Here is a 15,260-nt window from a genome sequence, read left to right as displayed (position 1 = left end):
GGCTGGCTGCTACCTCTCCCCAACCTACCTAGAGATGCACGCACCGTATTACTCCCCCCAGCCCAGCACGCAGATTGGTTACCTCCTCGACGCCTCGCGTCGGCTGACGCCTGACAGCTAGCCACCATCCAGCCAGCCAACGCGACTTCGCGGGCGATTGCGCATTCGCGGCGCGGCCTCGCGCACGGAAGAAACAGCCCAAACAAACAGCTAGTATCTCGCCCATCTCCCCGCGTCCGCGTGCATGCTGCGGCGTACGTCGCGTGCGCACACGGGAATTTCCCTTCCGCTACACAGGCGCGACGACGAATTGAAGCATCCGCGCGGTCCACTTCCCCGTTTGTTGCTTCCCCCACCTGGCCATGCACGCGTGCCGCGTACGGTGCGCCCCCGCGCGCGCGCGCGCTACAGCCTCGTTAAAACCCGCGTCGTTCTCACACACACTTCCACCATCTCCATCAGTGTGCACCACCACGAGAGCGGTGGCTATGCAGCCATGCGGGCGCCGTCTCCTCGGCGCCGGCACCGCCTCGCCGCCGCCGCTGCCGGGCTTGGGTTCGGCTTCGGCCCACTCGATGGACCGCGCGCAGCGGGCGCACATGGCGCGGGCGCTGGGGGTGACCACCACGGTGCTCTTCGTCGCCAGCGTCTCCTACATCGCGCTCACCGCGCTCTACGCCTGCTTCTGCGTCGGCGGCGGGCGGCGACGGCGAGAAGACGGCGGGTCGTCGTCGGTGCGCCCCGAGCCGTCCGAGGAGACCAAGCGCGCGCTCGACGGGATCCCGGTGCACGTGGTCCAGATGCCGCCCCGCGACGGCGGCGGCGGCGGCGGCGGCGCCGACGAGGAGGGCGGCAGCGGCGACTGCGCGGTGTGCCTGGCGGAGTACGCCGCCGGGGACGAGGTGCGCGTGCTGCCGGCGTGCTGGCATGGGTTCCACAGGGAGTGCGTCGACCGGTGGCTGCTCACGCGCGCGCCCACCTGCCCCGTCTGCCGCGCACCCGTCGTCGCGCGCGTCGAGGGCCCGGACGACGACGCCAAGGAGGATTACTGCGGCGACGGCGAGAGCGTCGAGAGGCACGGCGGCGGCGGCGGCGACATTGGCTTCCTGTCCGTCGCCGGCGAGTCCCGCGTGCTTCCTGCGATTTGATTTTGCTACGAGTACTCATCAGCTGTAATAGGGTACTTAGTAGGTGTTTAGCTCAATTTTGCTAGCTGTGGACAAACGTAGCTTAGTAGGATGATTCGAGTTTGTTTATTGGCGAGATCAATAACGATCATACGAGTAGTTTCACTTTCAGGGTTACAAGTTCATGTGCGATAAATCTGGTTATTAGTTATTATACCTTCTTAAAATTTCTGACCTGAATTTGTAGGAAGTACTGTAGTATGCTTGTTTTGCTTCATACTCCTAGCTAGTAACCACTGATTGTTATGGTTTTCAGCAATCTGCAATCATCGTCAGAGTCTCAGACATTCAGACATCAGTCACCTGCACAAGAAATCTTTCGTACATACACCGTCGTCAGCCTACAACAAAGTAGAAAAATTTGCAGAGAGAAATCAGTGGCAGAGAATGTTAACAATGTTTAGGTCTGTGATTTGCAGACAAACAACGTGCGGTCGAGAACCAAGCGGATGGAGTCCAGCACATCATCGATCGACATTCCTCACAACTGAATTAGCTTAGCTAGCTACTGTAGGACACCGTTCGTTACTTCAGCATCAAATTCAGCAACAGTGCAACACCTTGTAGAATTCAGAAAATATGACCTGTCTGTTGTTTTTTTTTAAAAAGGAACATCTGTTGGTTTGATAAAACTTGAGGATTTTCATTTCATTAACAGGGATATACATAGTACATTTGCAAGAACACAAAACATTATTATAATCCCTACTTACACTCTGGCAACAACAACAATGTCACACAAATTGCTTCATCTTTCTACGAACATGACATGCTTTCTTGCTACAAATTTGACAAATCACTGACAAGGAAAGAAACACCATAAAAATCTTCAAGAAAGGGGGTAAAATTTAGAAGCCAAATCCAAGTGCAATCAGTAGAGAAACCAAGCCGGAGGTGACGACGACGGCGGCGTGCGCTCCTCTTGGCCGCTCGCCGGAGCTGTCCTCCAATGGCTGCCCCGCGCCGTTCAGCACCTGGTGCTGTCCAAACGCGCCCTGCTGCTGCCCCTGCCCCCCGATCGGGAGCCCCCCCGCCGCCGCGCCATGGCCAGCGCTCGGCGCCAGCGCGTCCGGCACCGCGGCGGCCGCCGGTGGCGGCGACGCTCCCAGTGGCAGGTGGTGCGGTGAACCGTGCTGCTGCGGCATGCCGCCGCCGGCGGACGCAGCAGGCGGGAGTGCTATGCCACCTGGTGCGCCGGAAGGTGTCTTGCCGTGCGGCAATGGCGGGGAGAGAGCAGGCACGTCGACGGGTGGCAATGGCGTGTGAGGAACAAATGCCGTCGGAGCCGGCGGTGGCGACGAGTACAGCGGCTGGTCAGGAGAGACAGGGTACGTGTCGGCCGGCGGTGGTGGTGGCAGCGGCAAGTCCGGCGTGGCGGGTGTCGCGTCAGCTGGCGGCGGCGGCGGCGGCAATGGCTGGTCAGGCATAGTGTCAACCGGTGGCTGGTCGGGCGAGGCGGGCAGCGACGTGTCAACCGGTGGCGCGAGCTGGTCTCCGAAAGACAGGTCCGAGCTCCCGGCGCCGGCGAGGGTCGACGCCGGCGGCGTCAGAAGCTTCGCTGTGGTTGTGGTCGACGGCGGCGGGAGCACGTCCATCTTCGGCGACGGCGAGACCGGCGCGGCTGCGCCGCACTGCTGCCCCGTCCACGGCTCGCCGCTCGCCTGCCACACCGACACGCCGTCCTTGCTCACGATCCTCATGTCGCCGCCGTCGTCAAGGCTCAGCGTTCCCGGCTCGGCGTCGATCCCGGTGTCCCAGAGAGAGTGCCCGCCGGCGAAGAGCTCGAGCCCCACCGGCGAGAACGCCAGGTCGCACGCGTCGGCGCCGCCGACAAGGGTGCACTCCGACTCCCACACGCTGCCACCACCGCCGGCGCCGCCGCCAGCCTGCTGGATTTGGACGTAGCACGCGTCGGCGCCCGGGCCACCGGCGGAGCTGTCCACGGCGCGGCGGAGGTACGCGGCGTACGACCCAGACGGCGAGGTGAGGAAAGGCTGCGCGCTCTGGCCGACGTCCACGGCGGGCGCGACGGTGGCGATCACCTGCTGCTCGGTGGTTCTTGATATGTAGCTGGTGGGAGAGGCGGCCATGGCGGCGGCGAGCCGCATCACGAGCAGGAGGACAGCAAGTGAAGAAGACATGGTGAAAATGGTGGTGAGGTGTGAGGAGCTTGGCAATGGAGGGGGTAGGGTTTTAATGGAGGCAAGAGGAGGATTTGGTGCAGCTTTTTTGTGGAGCAACTCTCAGGTGTAGTGGTAGTAGGAGAAAGGTGTGCATTGCATGGAGATGGATGGAGTAGAGGGAATCTGAAGTTTTAATCCAAGATTAATTAGCCCAAGTTTCAGTTAGAGATTGTAGTGTAGTTGGGGTCATTTGGTCATGTTCATTTGTTCAACAGATCCAACAGGTTGCATTAGGTGGAATGCAGCCAAACTTTTTCAGTCTGTACTCTGTCTAACACTCTAATTCAGGATAACTTTGTTAATAGGTATTGATACCTTTCCCAAAAAATAAATGTAAAACTACTGGTTATATCAGTTCAAAAGGGACGTACTGCTACTACTCAAGTTATGTATTGTGATTTTCTTCGCATTTCAGAAGAGTAGAATGTCCATGAACAGTTAAATGAGAAAAAAAAAGACCCAGCGTGCACTAAATCACATATCATCGAAATGTGAATACACTATAACTAAACACATGCGTAAGCTATTTGAAACCATACACATCTCAAGAGAAGATAATCTGAAATGCAATCTCCCATACTCCCACGCAAACGGATATCCAAAACGAGTATGAAAACATTCACAGCTAGTTGATTTGAACATTAGTTCAGTTACATGGAATTGGCGTTCCACAAAATGGTAAAAAGCATACAGTTAGAGTGTGAATTCTTTCCAAACACTAATGATCTTTGGCACAACCGTACAATTACTGTAATAACTGTTGCAGAAATCCAAAGTTGAAACATGCGCAGGTTCAAGGCTCTCAATTTCTGCTGTATATTATTATGATTTTTAATCTCCATGGATCGTGTAACGCTCCCACTTCTTGGTAGGATCATAGATCTGCAAGACAGGCTAGTTGTTACTCCAAAGAATATCTATGCCTTGTACAAGAATGAAAGGATAAAAAGGTGAATGTCCAACCTCCCATCTTGATGCAGGAAATATATGTTTGTTTTTCTCATACCAGTGTCTCTCTACGACTTTTCCCGCATGAGACTACAGTCATAAAGCATGAGGTAGAAACTTAGAATGCAACATTGGGAACTACAAATACAAGATATCGGTAGACATGTTACCTCGTCCTTTTCTTTTGTTGCATCAGCAATGGTCCGCACATCCTCATGAACATCAAAGTGGAAAAGCTGAGAAAGAAAGGACAGAAAAACAAGTGTCAGCAAATGATTAACTCAGGTCATCAATATTCGTCTGGACAAACAGAAAAATATCCTGTCCGCAGAAGAACCGAAGTTCTATGTTGTGACATCCATGTCTTAAAATAAAGTGATTATACATATGAATGAATTATATATAAGCTATCAACATATTTTATCAAAACAAATACCACAGGAATACTAACAAATCATGCATTACCGGTCCACTCTTGCCCCTTGCTTTGTTGATAATCAACTCATAGAAGCTATGTTGCTGTTACCAAAACAACAAACATGGGATTAAAATAAGAGTAAAAAAATACATAAACAACAATGCAATTTACAAGGTAACAAACATAAGCTTTGCATACATGAGGGATAATAAGATCTTCCTTCACATAAAGAAGATTCTCAACTGATGTTGTCCGCACTTCACGGAACTCAGGGGCAAGCTGCTGCTGAACAGCCCTTAGGAATTCTCCAATGGAGTCACCTTTACGGACCTGCCAGGTATATAGGTGTTGTTTCAATCATATGGTCCACATGTTCAGAACAATCAAAAGAGGAACACTTTTTTCAATGGTTAGAAATTACCTGGATAACTCTCCTATGCCCAGTGCCATCCCAGTAACTGTAAGTAATTGTCAGAGGTTCATCTGACACACGAGGCATTTTGCTAATCAGTTAGGATGCAAAAATTACTCACAAGGGAAAAATAGAGTGAAATGATTAAACACTAATGGTAATTAATGCTATAAGCTTGTGGCAATACTTTTAATCAGTTCCTGCTCACGCGACCATTGTTTCTTCAAACGCTCTCGCTCTGCTTGTTCCTCTGCTTCTCTCTCCCTGATGGATCATTCTTAGCATCCAGCTTGCAGGTTAAACAACACATGGAAACAAATAATCGATCATCACAGAAAGATAATCATAAACTAAAAGAATACCTGTCAGGAAGAAAACTTGTCTCAACAGTAGGGTCCTTCCCAAGTTTGACAGGACCATGTTTCTTTTGAGGTTCTTCTGTAAAACAATTTAAAGCATAATGTCCATACTTGCTTTACAGGTAAGGTAACTTCACAAACTTAAACAAATCAAGATTCAGGACACACACAAAAAAAAAGGACAGTACAAACACAAACCCCATGGCACTAAACTGCCAATTCATAACGTAAACAATAGAGAGAGAATGTTCATTCTGAATGAAACCCTGCCCAGGACCCAATCTTTGCTTAGATGCTTTGACTAAATTAGTTTGTCGAGTTGATTCATTTAAGGGACGTCACATGAGATGTTCAAACATTAACAAAAAAGTTAGAACATGGTAATACAAAATAGGATATCACAAGACCCTAGAAAGGTTAAGAGGACCATACGATTCTCAAATTCATCCTCATCACTTCCATTCTCAATCTCATCACAGAAAGATAACCGTGGATCTCCCCTCACTCTCCTCTTTTTCCGCTTTTGCATTTGCAATTCTTCTTCCCTGAAAACAAAAAATAAATAAACTATTTTGATATACACATATAAGGTAATGGCACAAATTATGATAGACTAGGACTCCAATCTCACTCTTGTTGCAACTTTTGAAGCTTCTCCTTCTCTTCTTCCTCAATTTTGGTCCGTATATTAACCCTCTGTTCAGCCACATGGATGAAACATTAGATGGTGAAAATTCACTTTTTGACAGAATGGTAAGAAATATAGCTGGATATTACCTTCTCGACATACTGCTCCCTTGTAACTAAACCGACTGTTTCCTTCTTAAACGCAGTCTCAAGAATCTGAAAGTCATAGTCCATACTGTTAGGTGTTAGCTTCTAAAACACAGATAAAAAAATATATAAATTTCTGTTGTGCCTTTAGAAAATGAGATAATTCAGAACCATGCCAATTGTGAAGCATATATGGGGGGAAATGTTTTTTCTTTTAAGTTTAAAAGACAAAATATAACAGAAGTGGTTCAATACAAAAGCTATTCTGCAGCAAATCACATAGCTGTAGCAATCCAACATAGAACTACAGAAGTATAGATAACATCCACATCCTAATCAAATTAAACAAGAGAGATAAGACAAGTATCGACCAAGAGTATTACAAATGACAATTTCACATCACACCACCAGAGAACAAGCGCTTAAAAACCTAGGATGACAAGTACAACAAAATATGTGAAGGCATGGTAAGAAAAATGTAAGGACAACCAGTTATAGTGAGCGACAAACTAGTTTCGCGAGTGCACGCGCACACAAATACGGAGATCAGTAGTAGGTCACTGAGCCTCACGGGCAAGCGAATTTTCCTACCTACGCGTGTGCCCTAGAAGGTAGAAGCCTAGTCCGATTCATATGATGGCGGATGGCCATACCTCGGAGGTGCTGGAGCCGAACTGGAGCAGGCCGGGCTGGCCATCGGAGGACTTGTTCTTGAGCTCCTCGATCTTGCGGCGCTCCGCCTCCCGCTGCTTCTCCAGCCGCCGGATCTTCACGGCGTCCTGAGCCGTGCCGACGTACCCGTCCCCGAACCCCGACATCTCGTCACCCCCGCCGCTCTTCCTCGGTCAGATGAGGGATTCCAGAGATTCCAGAGAAACTCGCAGCCGACGCGCTGCCGCCGCGGAAGGTGGAGACGGCAACCGGCGGTGGGATTGCTCGCCGCCGCCGAGAGCGGAAGGAATAGGGATTTGGGGAGGGGGAAACTGCTCGCCGCCCTCGCGCTTACTTGGGCTGGGCCTTACCGACTTACAATTTGAGGGAGTAATTAGCTTAGTTGGGAAGTTGGGCCACGTTTCATAGAGGCCCACTAGACAAGTGCGGCCCGATGGATAGTCTGCCCTCGAGCTGCCGTTTTCCTATTAATTATTTTTTTTTTAAAAAAAGGAAAATGATACATAGAAAGTTCTTACAGACTTTTCATAAACATGATATGTCATTGATGTTGCATGTTACTATATCCGTCTTAAAATATAGCAACTTTTAGCTATAAATCTGGACACACAATTGTCCAGATTCATAGCTAAAAATGCTTACATTTTGGAGTATTTATATCTTGATACTCTATTTTATAACTACTGACTAAATGAAACACTTGAACTTTTTTTGGCTGAATCAATTCTTAGTAAGATTTTGAGAAAAAAAAGTTTTAGTACAACTCAGCAAGTCAGAAACAATGTTACTGAAAGTCTTAGACACTTGAGATTTTTGTTGCAAGAGTTTTGTAAAAAAAAAAAAAGAAGAAGAAGGTACAGTACGTAGTAATGCTGGAAGAAAAACACCTTTTTTTTATAATGGAAGAAAGACGAAGAAATTAAACAAACAAGGTTTTTATATGACCAAACCAAACAAGTTTTAAATTGCTATAAATTGTTGAAAACCAAACAAATCATGATGTTACACAAACATGATTCGACCGAGAATAAATGAAACCCAACATAAGTTTGGGACTTTAACACAAATAACTCCAGAAACATAGTTCGACGACCCATGCAAGAATTGCATGCACAACAACATCAATGGAGCAAAGCTCCCTAAGGCTCACAGAGCCACATGCCGAGTCAGGAAACGACATGTTGAAACGGAAATGATGCAGACGAAATCTTCGGCACCAAATGGATTGACGACGAACAATCCAGCTTCTTGATGATTAAGCTTGCTTCTTCTTCATCCCACCTCCACACTTCTTGCTACCGCCACCTGAGCTCCCTGGAGCATCTGCAACACGCACGATCGAGACGGCAAAAACTGCGTTAGGATTGCACATTTGTACACGGTGATCACGAGCAAAACCAAGCACGGTCGATTAATTACCTGCCGGCGGCGGTGGCTGCTGGGCGCGAGAGGCGGCGGCGGCCTTACTCTTGTCCATCCTGTTCTTGCGACGCTCCCTGGCCTCCAGCTCCGCCCTGTCGCGGCCACCGCCTGCCACCGCAAACATGGGTCCACCAGTTCTCCTGCTGCTGCCGATCATCTCCCATGGCGTATCGTCGACCGTAGCCTCGATCCGCGCGGCGCTGCACGAGGTACTCCTCGAACGCCTCCGCCGGTGCGGCGGGCACCAGCCGCGCCCGCGCTGGCCCGGTCGGTGGACGAACCAACACCGGCCAGGAAGGCAGCCCGGACGGCAGCGCCGGAGGCGCGGCCGGGGCGGCGGCAGCAGCAGCAGGAGGAGTAGGCGCGCGCGGCGTAGCAGCAGCAGGTGGAGAAGTGGGCGCTCGCCGCGCACGAAGATGAGGAGCAGGCGAGCGCAGTGAAAGAGGAGCGGTGGGCGCGCACGGCATAGCATACGACAAGCTCACGCCACCATAGCTGAAGCTGTAGCGGCCGGTGGTCGGTGGCATGGTCCACCCACGAGGTGCAGCAGGAGGAGGACTAGCCACGGGCGGCGCACGAAGATGAGGAGCAGGTGCGTGGAGTGCAAGAGGAGCAGTGGACGCGCGCGGCGCAGCGGACGACGAGCTCGCACCGCTGTCGCCGAAGCTGTAGCGGGCGGTGGTCGGTGACACGGTCCACCCGCGCGGTGCAGCAACAGGAGGAGCTGGTGCGGATGACGCACGAGGATGGGGAACAGATACACGCAGTGCACGAAGATGAGGCGCAAGCGCGCGCAGTGCAAGAGGAGCACTGGGCATGCGCGGCACAGTAGATGGCGAGCTTGCGCTGCCGGGTGACGCAGCAACAGGAGGAGCAATCATGGGCGGCGCAGTAGCGGAGCAGTCATGGGCGGCGTATGAACTGAAGGGGCAGGCAAGGGCAGCGTAGAAACTGGAGGAGCAGGTGCGGGCGGCGTAGGAACAGGAGGAGCAGGCACGCGCAGCACACGAAGATGAGGTGCTGGTGAGCGCAGTGCAAGAGAAGTAGTGGGCACACGTGGCGTACTAGATGACGAGCTCACTCCATCGTAGTCGAAACTGTACCAGGCGGTGGTCGGTGACATAATAAACCCAGGCGGCACATCAGCAGGAGGAGCAGGCGCATGTGGCTTAGGAACAGGAGGGGCGGGCACGAGCGGTGTAGGAACAGTAGGAGCGGACGCGCGTGACACACGAAGATGAGGTGCAAGCGCGCGCAGTGCAAGAGAAGTAGTGTGCATGCGTGGCGTAGCAGACAACGAGCTTGCTCCATCGTAGCCGAAGCTGGGGCGGGTGGTGGTCGGTGAGACAGTAAACTCGGGTGGCACATCAGCAGGAGGAGCAGGTGTGGGCGGCGTAGGAACAAGAGGGGTAGGCGTGGGCGGCATAGGAACAGGAGTTGCAGGCGCGGGTGGTGTAGGAGCAGGAGGAGCAAGCGTGCGCGGCGCACGAAGATGAGGTGCAGGCGCGCATAGTGCAAGAGAAATAGTGCGCATGCGTGGCGTAGCAAACGACGAGCTCGCTCCATCATAGCCGAAGCTGTGGCAGGTGGTGGTCGGTGACACAGTAAACCCGGGCGGCACATCAGCAGGAGGAGCAGGAGTGGCAGGCGTGGGCGGCGTAGGAACATGAAAGGTAGGTGCGGGTGGCGTAGGAGCAGGAGGAGCAAGCGTGCACAATGGCGCACGAAGATGAGGTGTAGGCGTGTATAGTGCAAGAGAAGTAGAGCGCACGCGTGGCATAGTAGATGACGAGCTTGCTCCATCATAGCCGAAGTTGTGGCGGATGGTGGTCAGTGACACAGTAAACCTGGGTGGCACATCGGCAGGAGGACAAGGCGCGGGCGGTGTAGGAACAGGAGGAGCAGGCGCGGGCGGCATAGGAACATGAGTTGCAAGCGCGGGTGGCGTAGGAACAGGGGGAGCAAGCCCGCACGGCGCACGAAGATGAGGTGGCGCGCGCAGTGCAAGAGAAGCAGTGGGCGCACGCGGCGTAGCAGACGACGAGCTCGCTCCACCGTAGTTGAAGCTATAGCGGGCAGTGGTCGGTGACACTGTCAACCCGACCAGCGCAACAGTAGAAGGAGTAGGCACGAGCAGTGCAGGAACATAAGGAGTAGTCTCGGGCGGTGCAGAATGAGCAATGGGTGTGAGCGGCGCAGCAGTCGACGAGCTCGCGCCACCATCGCCGAAGCGATCGTTGCCGGTGGTTGGTGATACGGTCCACCCGCCTCGTGGCATAACAAGATGAGGAGTAGGCGCGGGCGGTGCAGGAACAAGAGGAGCAGGTACGGGCGGCACGGCAAGAAGAAGAAGAGGAGTAGGCCCCCGCGTGGTAGTAGGAGCAGCAGACGCGGTAGAGGATGAGCTCGCACCGCCGTAACCATAGCCAAAGCGGTAGCGGCCGGTGGCTGGCGACACGGTCCACCCGCGCGGGGGCACAGGCCACGCGAATGTGGTGGCGATGGGCGTCACAGACGGCGCCGCGGGGCGGCGCGCGGTGGAGACGAGGAGCGGCGGTGGCGGTGCGGGCACTTGCGATTCTTCGGAAGTGAAGCTGGTGTCAATGATGTGGTAGCTCTCGCCGTCAGGGAGGAGTGACGGGACGATGCGGCTCCAGGGATTGCGGCTGGGTAGGCGCCTCTGGGCCGGGATGGCGTGTTGGGTCGGAGGCTGCTGGGCTACCGCCCCGCCACCACCACCGAGAAGCCGGGCCTGGCTGGCAAGGCGAATGGGACGGTTCGCCATGGTAGCGGCGATGGCGTAGGGGATGATGAGGTGGCGAGGTGGAAGGCCTTGACGGGCCGGGCTCTCGTTGGCATCTCCTTGCTGGCCCGGGTTCTCGTTGGCGTCTCCCATGGTAGGCAGGTCAGGTCGGCGGATTTCACCACCTTCCTCCGTTCGAATCTTGCAGACAAAACCTGCGTGGGGAAAAAAAATGAAAAAATGGCATTGGCGATGGCACCACACAAAACATACATGAACCTGCAAAAACCTGTAATAAATCGCTAGAATTTCACAGAGATCTGATAATCACAAGCTTCCAAGAACGTCTAAACCTCCTGTAAACCACCAAGTCCCATGTAGATCTGATTAGAAAAAGCTTACAACAAAGTCTAGATCTTTAGATGGTGGATTTCAGGATTTCAAAAGCAAGAAACAAGTTTTTTCTCTCTCTACTCTACGGTATTCAAAGCTATGTACTTCTAAGAACAGAAACCAGATTAGAATTTGTGACAAGAGAGAGGGAACTTACCTCTCTCCAATCTACGGTATTCAAAGCTATGTACTTTTAAGAACAGAAAACATATTAGAATTTGTAACAAGCTAGAAGGAACTTACCTCTCTACAAATCTACGGTATGCAAAGCTATGTACTTCTAAGAACAGAAACCAGATTAGAATTTGTGAGAAAAACGAGAGGGAACTTACCAGGCTGCAGGAAGCTTATTTCTTCATGTATCTGATTTCCTTCAATATGTGTGTAGCTTTTACAGAATGGGGGCTTAGTTTTATAGTCGAATTTCAGTGCTTCACCCTGTCTTTGTGAACGCGTTCTATACACTGTCTCTTGTTTCTTTCTAAACATAACCAATTCTTTATCTGTGTGAAATATGTTGCACCGGTACAAAAAACTACTCCAAGCAAAAGGAAATGTTTTATAGTATATCACAATTGTATCCTCTAAAATAGGTGAGATATATTGAGATATGAACACAGATGTTTCAACTTTAGCCGAATCTCAGTGGTACTGATATATTGAGATATGAACACAGATGTTTTTTGAAACCGAAAAAAAAGGTATGAACACGGAAAGTGACTGCCAACCAGTACAGCTGCATCCAACCGTCCACTGCTACTACTGATTTGGCCATAATAACATTACTACCAAATATACAAATCTTCCTGGACTTATTTGGTGGAGCATTTATTTCAGAACATATCTGGCATCAGCAACTAATTCATATCTAAGTATGGAGGTTCTCATTTATTTTTACAGATATATGAGGAGGTATATATCTGTAAAAATATACAAATCATTTAGATATGAATTAGTTGGTGATGCCGGATATATTCTGAAATAAATGCTCCACCAATTTAAGTCCAGGAAGATTTGTATATTTCAGAAGTCTAGGAATATATATATATATATATATATATATATATATATATATATATATATATATATATATATATATATATATATATATATATATATATATATATATATATATATATATATATAGGACACCTATTTCCTACTACCGGGAGTAGTTACTCCCTCCTCTTAATGGGTCAGGTTATGATCCAATAACCGGTCCTTAGCTTGGTTATTTTATTTAAACAATTAACTAAATTGTTTATTTGTTGAAATTATTTATTATTCGTTAGTTGCATGCAAACGAACTTAGTTAGTTGACATTAACATGCTAGCAAAAGAAACATGCAAGCGATATACTAATTTTAGTTAGTTGATGGTGACATCTTCTGCTCGTTTTTAATTAGCTAGTTTAAGTAGCATGCATTCAAAAAGATTTGTATCCCACGAAAATACCGGACGGCACCTAAACTCTGAATTAGTGAGCTGGATAGGTGGGAGTAGTTACTCCCGGTAGTAGCATATAATTTTCCTATATATATATATATATATATATATAAAGGACACTCATATGGGGCACCATGGTGCCCGGGCACTATGGTATATAATGCACAAAATCACTCAAATTTTTCAAAATTTTCAAATTGTGAGTATATACCTAGTTATAATAATTTGATTCATACCTATACTTATCAACAAAACAACTCAAATTTATTTCACAATCCATGATTACATACCTAACTAATTATATGTATGGATGCTATATACCTAGAATCAAAATCTAACAAAAACAAGTTCAAATTCAGTTCAAACTTGCTTTAAACTAGTTAGTAAAGTAGTTAATGTTAATACCTAAGTAATTGAAAAAGTTTCATACTCATTTGAATTGGGTATATACTCAATTTCAACAATGGTGCCCGGGCACCATGGAGCACCAAACAAATTTACTATATATATATATATATATATATATATATATATATATATATATATATATATATATATATATATATATATATATATATATATATATATATATATATATATATATATATACCCTTATATTTCAGAAGTCTTTGATAGAGTTGCATTGTTGATAGCTGAATTTCACACATTTAGTTTACCTAAATTAAATGTGTGAAATTCAGCTATCGACAATGTCAACTCTATCTTAGACTTCTAAAATATAAGGGTATAGATATCTCCTAGTATAAATCAAGAGATATAAACCTACGCCACTCAAAGACTTGAGAAAAACTCAAAAAAATATAAATTAATTTCTAATCATGTACTACCCATGTAGTATTAGTTTTGGCACTTCGAGCTCCCTTCATAGAGGGGTCTCTCTCAAGGAATGAGGTGTATATGTCTTTCTAAAAATGGGAGAAAACCTCATAAGTATATCCAAGTATAAGGGTGGCAATTGAGTTTATATGTTTAAATCTCAGCATGAAGATCTACGAGATTCGGCCAAAATGGAAATTTATACAACTAGCTTCCATGCGAGGACATGACCTGACATGTTTGAGAGGATAATTATGATTTACTAGAAAGAAATTTCCTTGCTTGGAGTAGTTCTCGCTATCGTTGCAACTTATTTACACGGATAAAATAGTGTTTGTGTTCAAAAAGAAAGAAGAAACGATGCATAGGACTCATTTACCTAGATACATGGGCTTAGGGTTATCACTGAGAACCGACGGGAGAAGCTTTGCAAAAGCACAGTCCCGGGAGTGGCCTTGGGGCCAAGTATGCCATCCTCTCAATGCGTGGTCATTTCCTTAGTAGCCCAAAGTGCGAGAGTGGATTCTAGGCTCTAGAGGACATCCCCTCATCATTCACATGTCATCTAAATGGTTATATTTTTTTTAAAAAAATAATAAAATAGATTAATATGTGATATATTAGTTGTATTTTTTTTTGCAACTTGTAGAAGTTTAATTTTAACATGTTTATGAAGTTATCTATCACATATTAATCTATCCAGTTGATTTTTTTTAATTTTTTCATAAACATTTGGATGACATGCAAGCAATGAGAGAATGTCCCCTCGAGAGTTTAGAATAGTTTCTCCCAAAGTGCTCTTTTCACCAAGGTGGCGGCAAAGGTGCAAGAGGGAAAGAATAATGCTAATGTCCACCCTTGACCTCTATGCCTCGATCATTTATTCCTGTGGATACCAAATCACACAAGTAATATAAGAACACATCATGCTGCACATAGGTAAGGATGATACCTTGGCCGCTACCCTAACATCATCGACCTAGATCAAGGATACAAGTGGACAGACCTGAGAACCAACTTATAATATAGATAAGCGGATAACCCAGCGCACTTATAACCTAGATCTAGTGGTCGGTGCGTGCGGAAGACAAGGCCATCATCCATGTACAAGAAGGAAAATACAGCCCCACATAGGATCGTATGGATGTCAAATCAACCATGTAAGAACATATCATGCCACACATGGGGAAGAATGATACCTTGGTTGCCATCCTAACATCATCAACTGAGATCTAGTGGGTGATGCATGGGGAAGACGGGCTCATCATCCATGTGCGAGAAGGAAAAGCTAGCCCCGCCCAAGATCATGTGGATTCCAAATAAGCAAAGTAAGAACACATCATGCCGAGATAAGGAAGAATGATACCTTGGCCGCCAACATAGATCGACTAGCTGATGAGTGGGGAAGACGAGCTGCCATCCTTGCACGGGGAAGGAAAACTGGATCCTGTACGGGGAAGGGGAGC

At 48.3% G+C, this 15,260-nt stretch overlaps 4 protein-coding genes across 4 annotated transcripts; 1 reads left to right on the top strand and 3 right to left on the bottom strand.

The window, feature by feature from the left end:
- The first annotated feature begins 488 nt into the window (after positions 1-488).
- On the top strand, positions 489-1,344 carry LOC127785485 (probable E3 ubiquitin-protein ligase ATL44). The gene has a single exon (XM_052312946.1). It carries the CDS (start codon positions 489-491, stop codon positions 1,146-1,148), a length of 660 nt encoding a protein of 219 aa, XP_052168906.1. The 3' UTR covers positions 1,149-1,344.
- A 517-nt stretch (positions 1,345-1,861) lies between these two features.
- On the bottom strand, positions 1,862-3,383 carry LOC127785091 (uncharacterized). Its single transcript, XM_052312514.1, has one exon. It carries the CDS (start codon positions 3,326-3,328, stop codon positions 2,036-2,038), a length of 1,293 nt encoding a protein of 430 aa, XP_052168474.1. The 5' UTR covers positions 3,329-3,383; the 3' UTR covers positions 1,862-2,035.
- A 582-nt stretch (positions 3,384-3,965) lies between these two features.
- LOC127783951 (protein XAP5 CIRCADIAN TIMEKEEPER) lies at positions 3,966-7,286 on the bottom strand. Its single transcript, XM_052311106.1, has 12 exons — positions 6,935-7,286; positions 6,285-6,350; positions 6,139-6,203; positions 5,940-6,052; positions 5,511-5,586; positions 5,336-5,412; positions 5,158-5,219; positions 4,935-5,066; positions 4,784-4,837; positions 4,489-4,554; positions 4,334-4,408; positions 3,966-4,252 (listed from the first exon to the last, which is right to left on the bottom strand). Exons 1-12 carry the CDS (start codon positions 7,097-7,099, stop codon positions 4,202-4,204), a joined length of 1,002 nt encoding a protein of 333 aa, XP_052167066.1. The 5' UTR covers positions 7,100-7,286; the 3' UTR covers positions 3,966-4,201.
- A 651-nt stretch (positions 7,287-7,937) lies between these two features.
- LOC127783830 (uncharacterized) lies at positions 7,938-11,271 on the bottom strand. Its single transcript, XM_052310982.1, is given in 4 exon segments — positions 7,938-8,276; positions 8,373-8,565; positions 8,567-9,270; positions 9,273-11,271. Coding segments are annotated over 4 exon segments (2,964 nt in total). The 3' UTR covers positions 7,938-8,208.
- Positions 11,272-15,260: the final 3,989 nt, after the last annotated feature.

This window comes from Oryza glaberrima, chromosome 9 (genome assembly GCF_000147395.1).
Source record: "Oryza glaberrima chromosome 9, OglaRS2, whole genome shotgun sequence".
Lineage (NCBI taxonomy): Eukaryota > Viridiplantae > Streptophyta > Magnoliopsida > Poales > Poaceae > Oryza > Oryza glaberrima.
The sequence above is the reverse complement of the archived record's forward strand: the minus strand, read 5'-3'. Positions and strand labels throughout refer to the sequence as shown.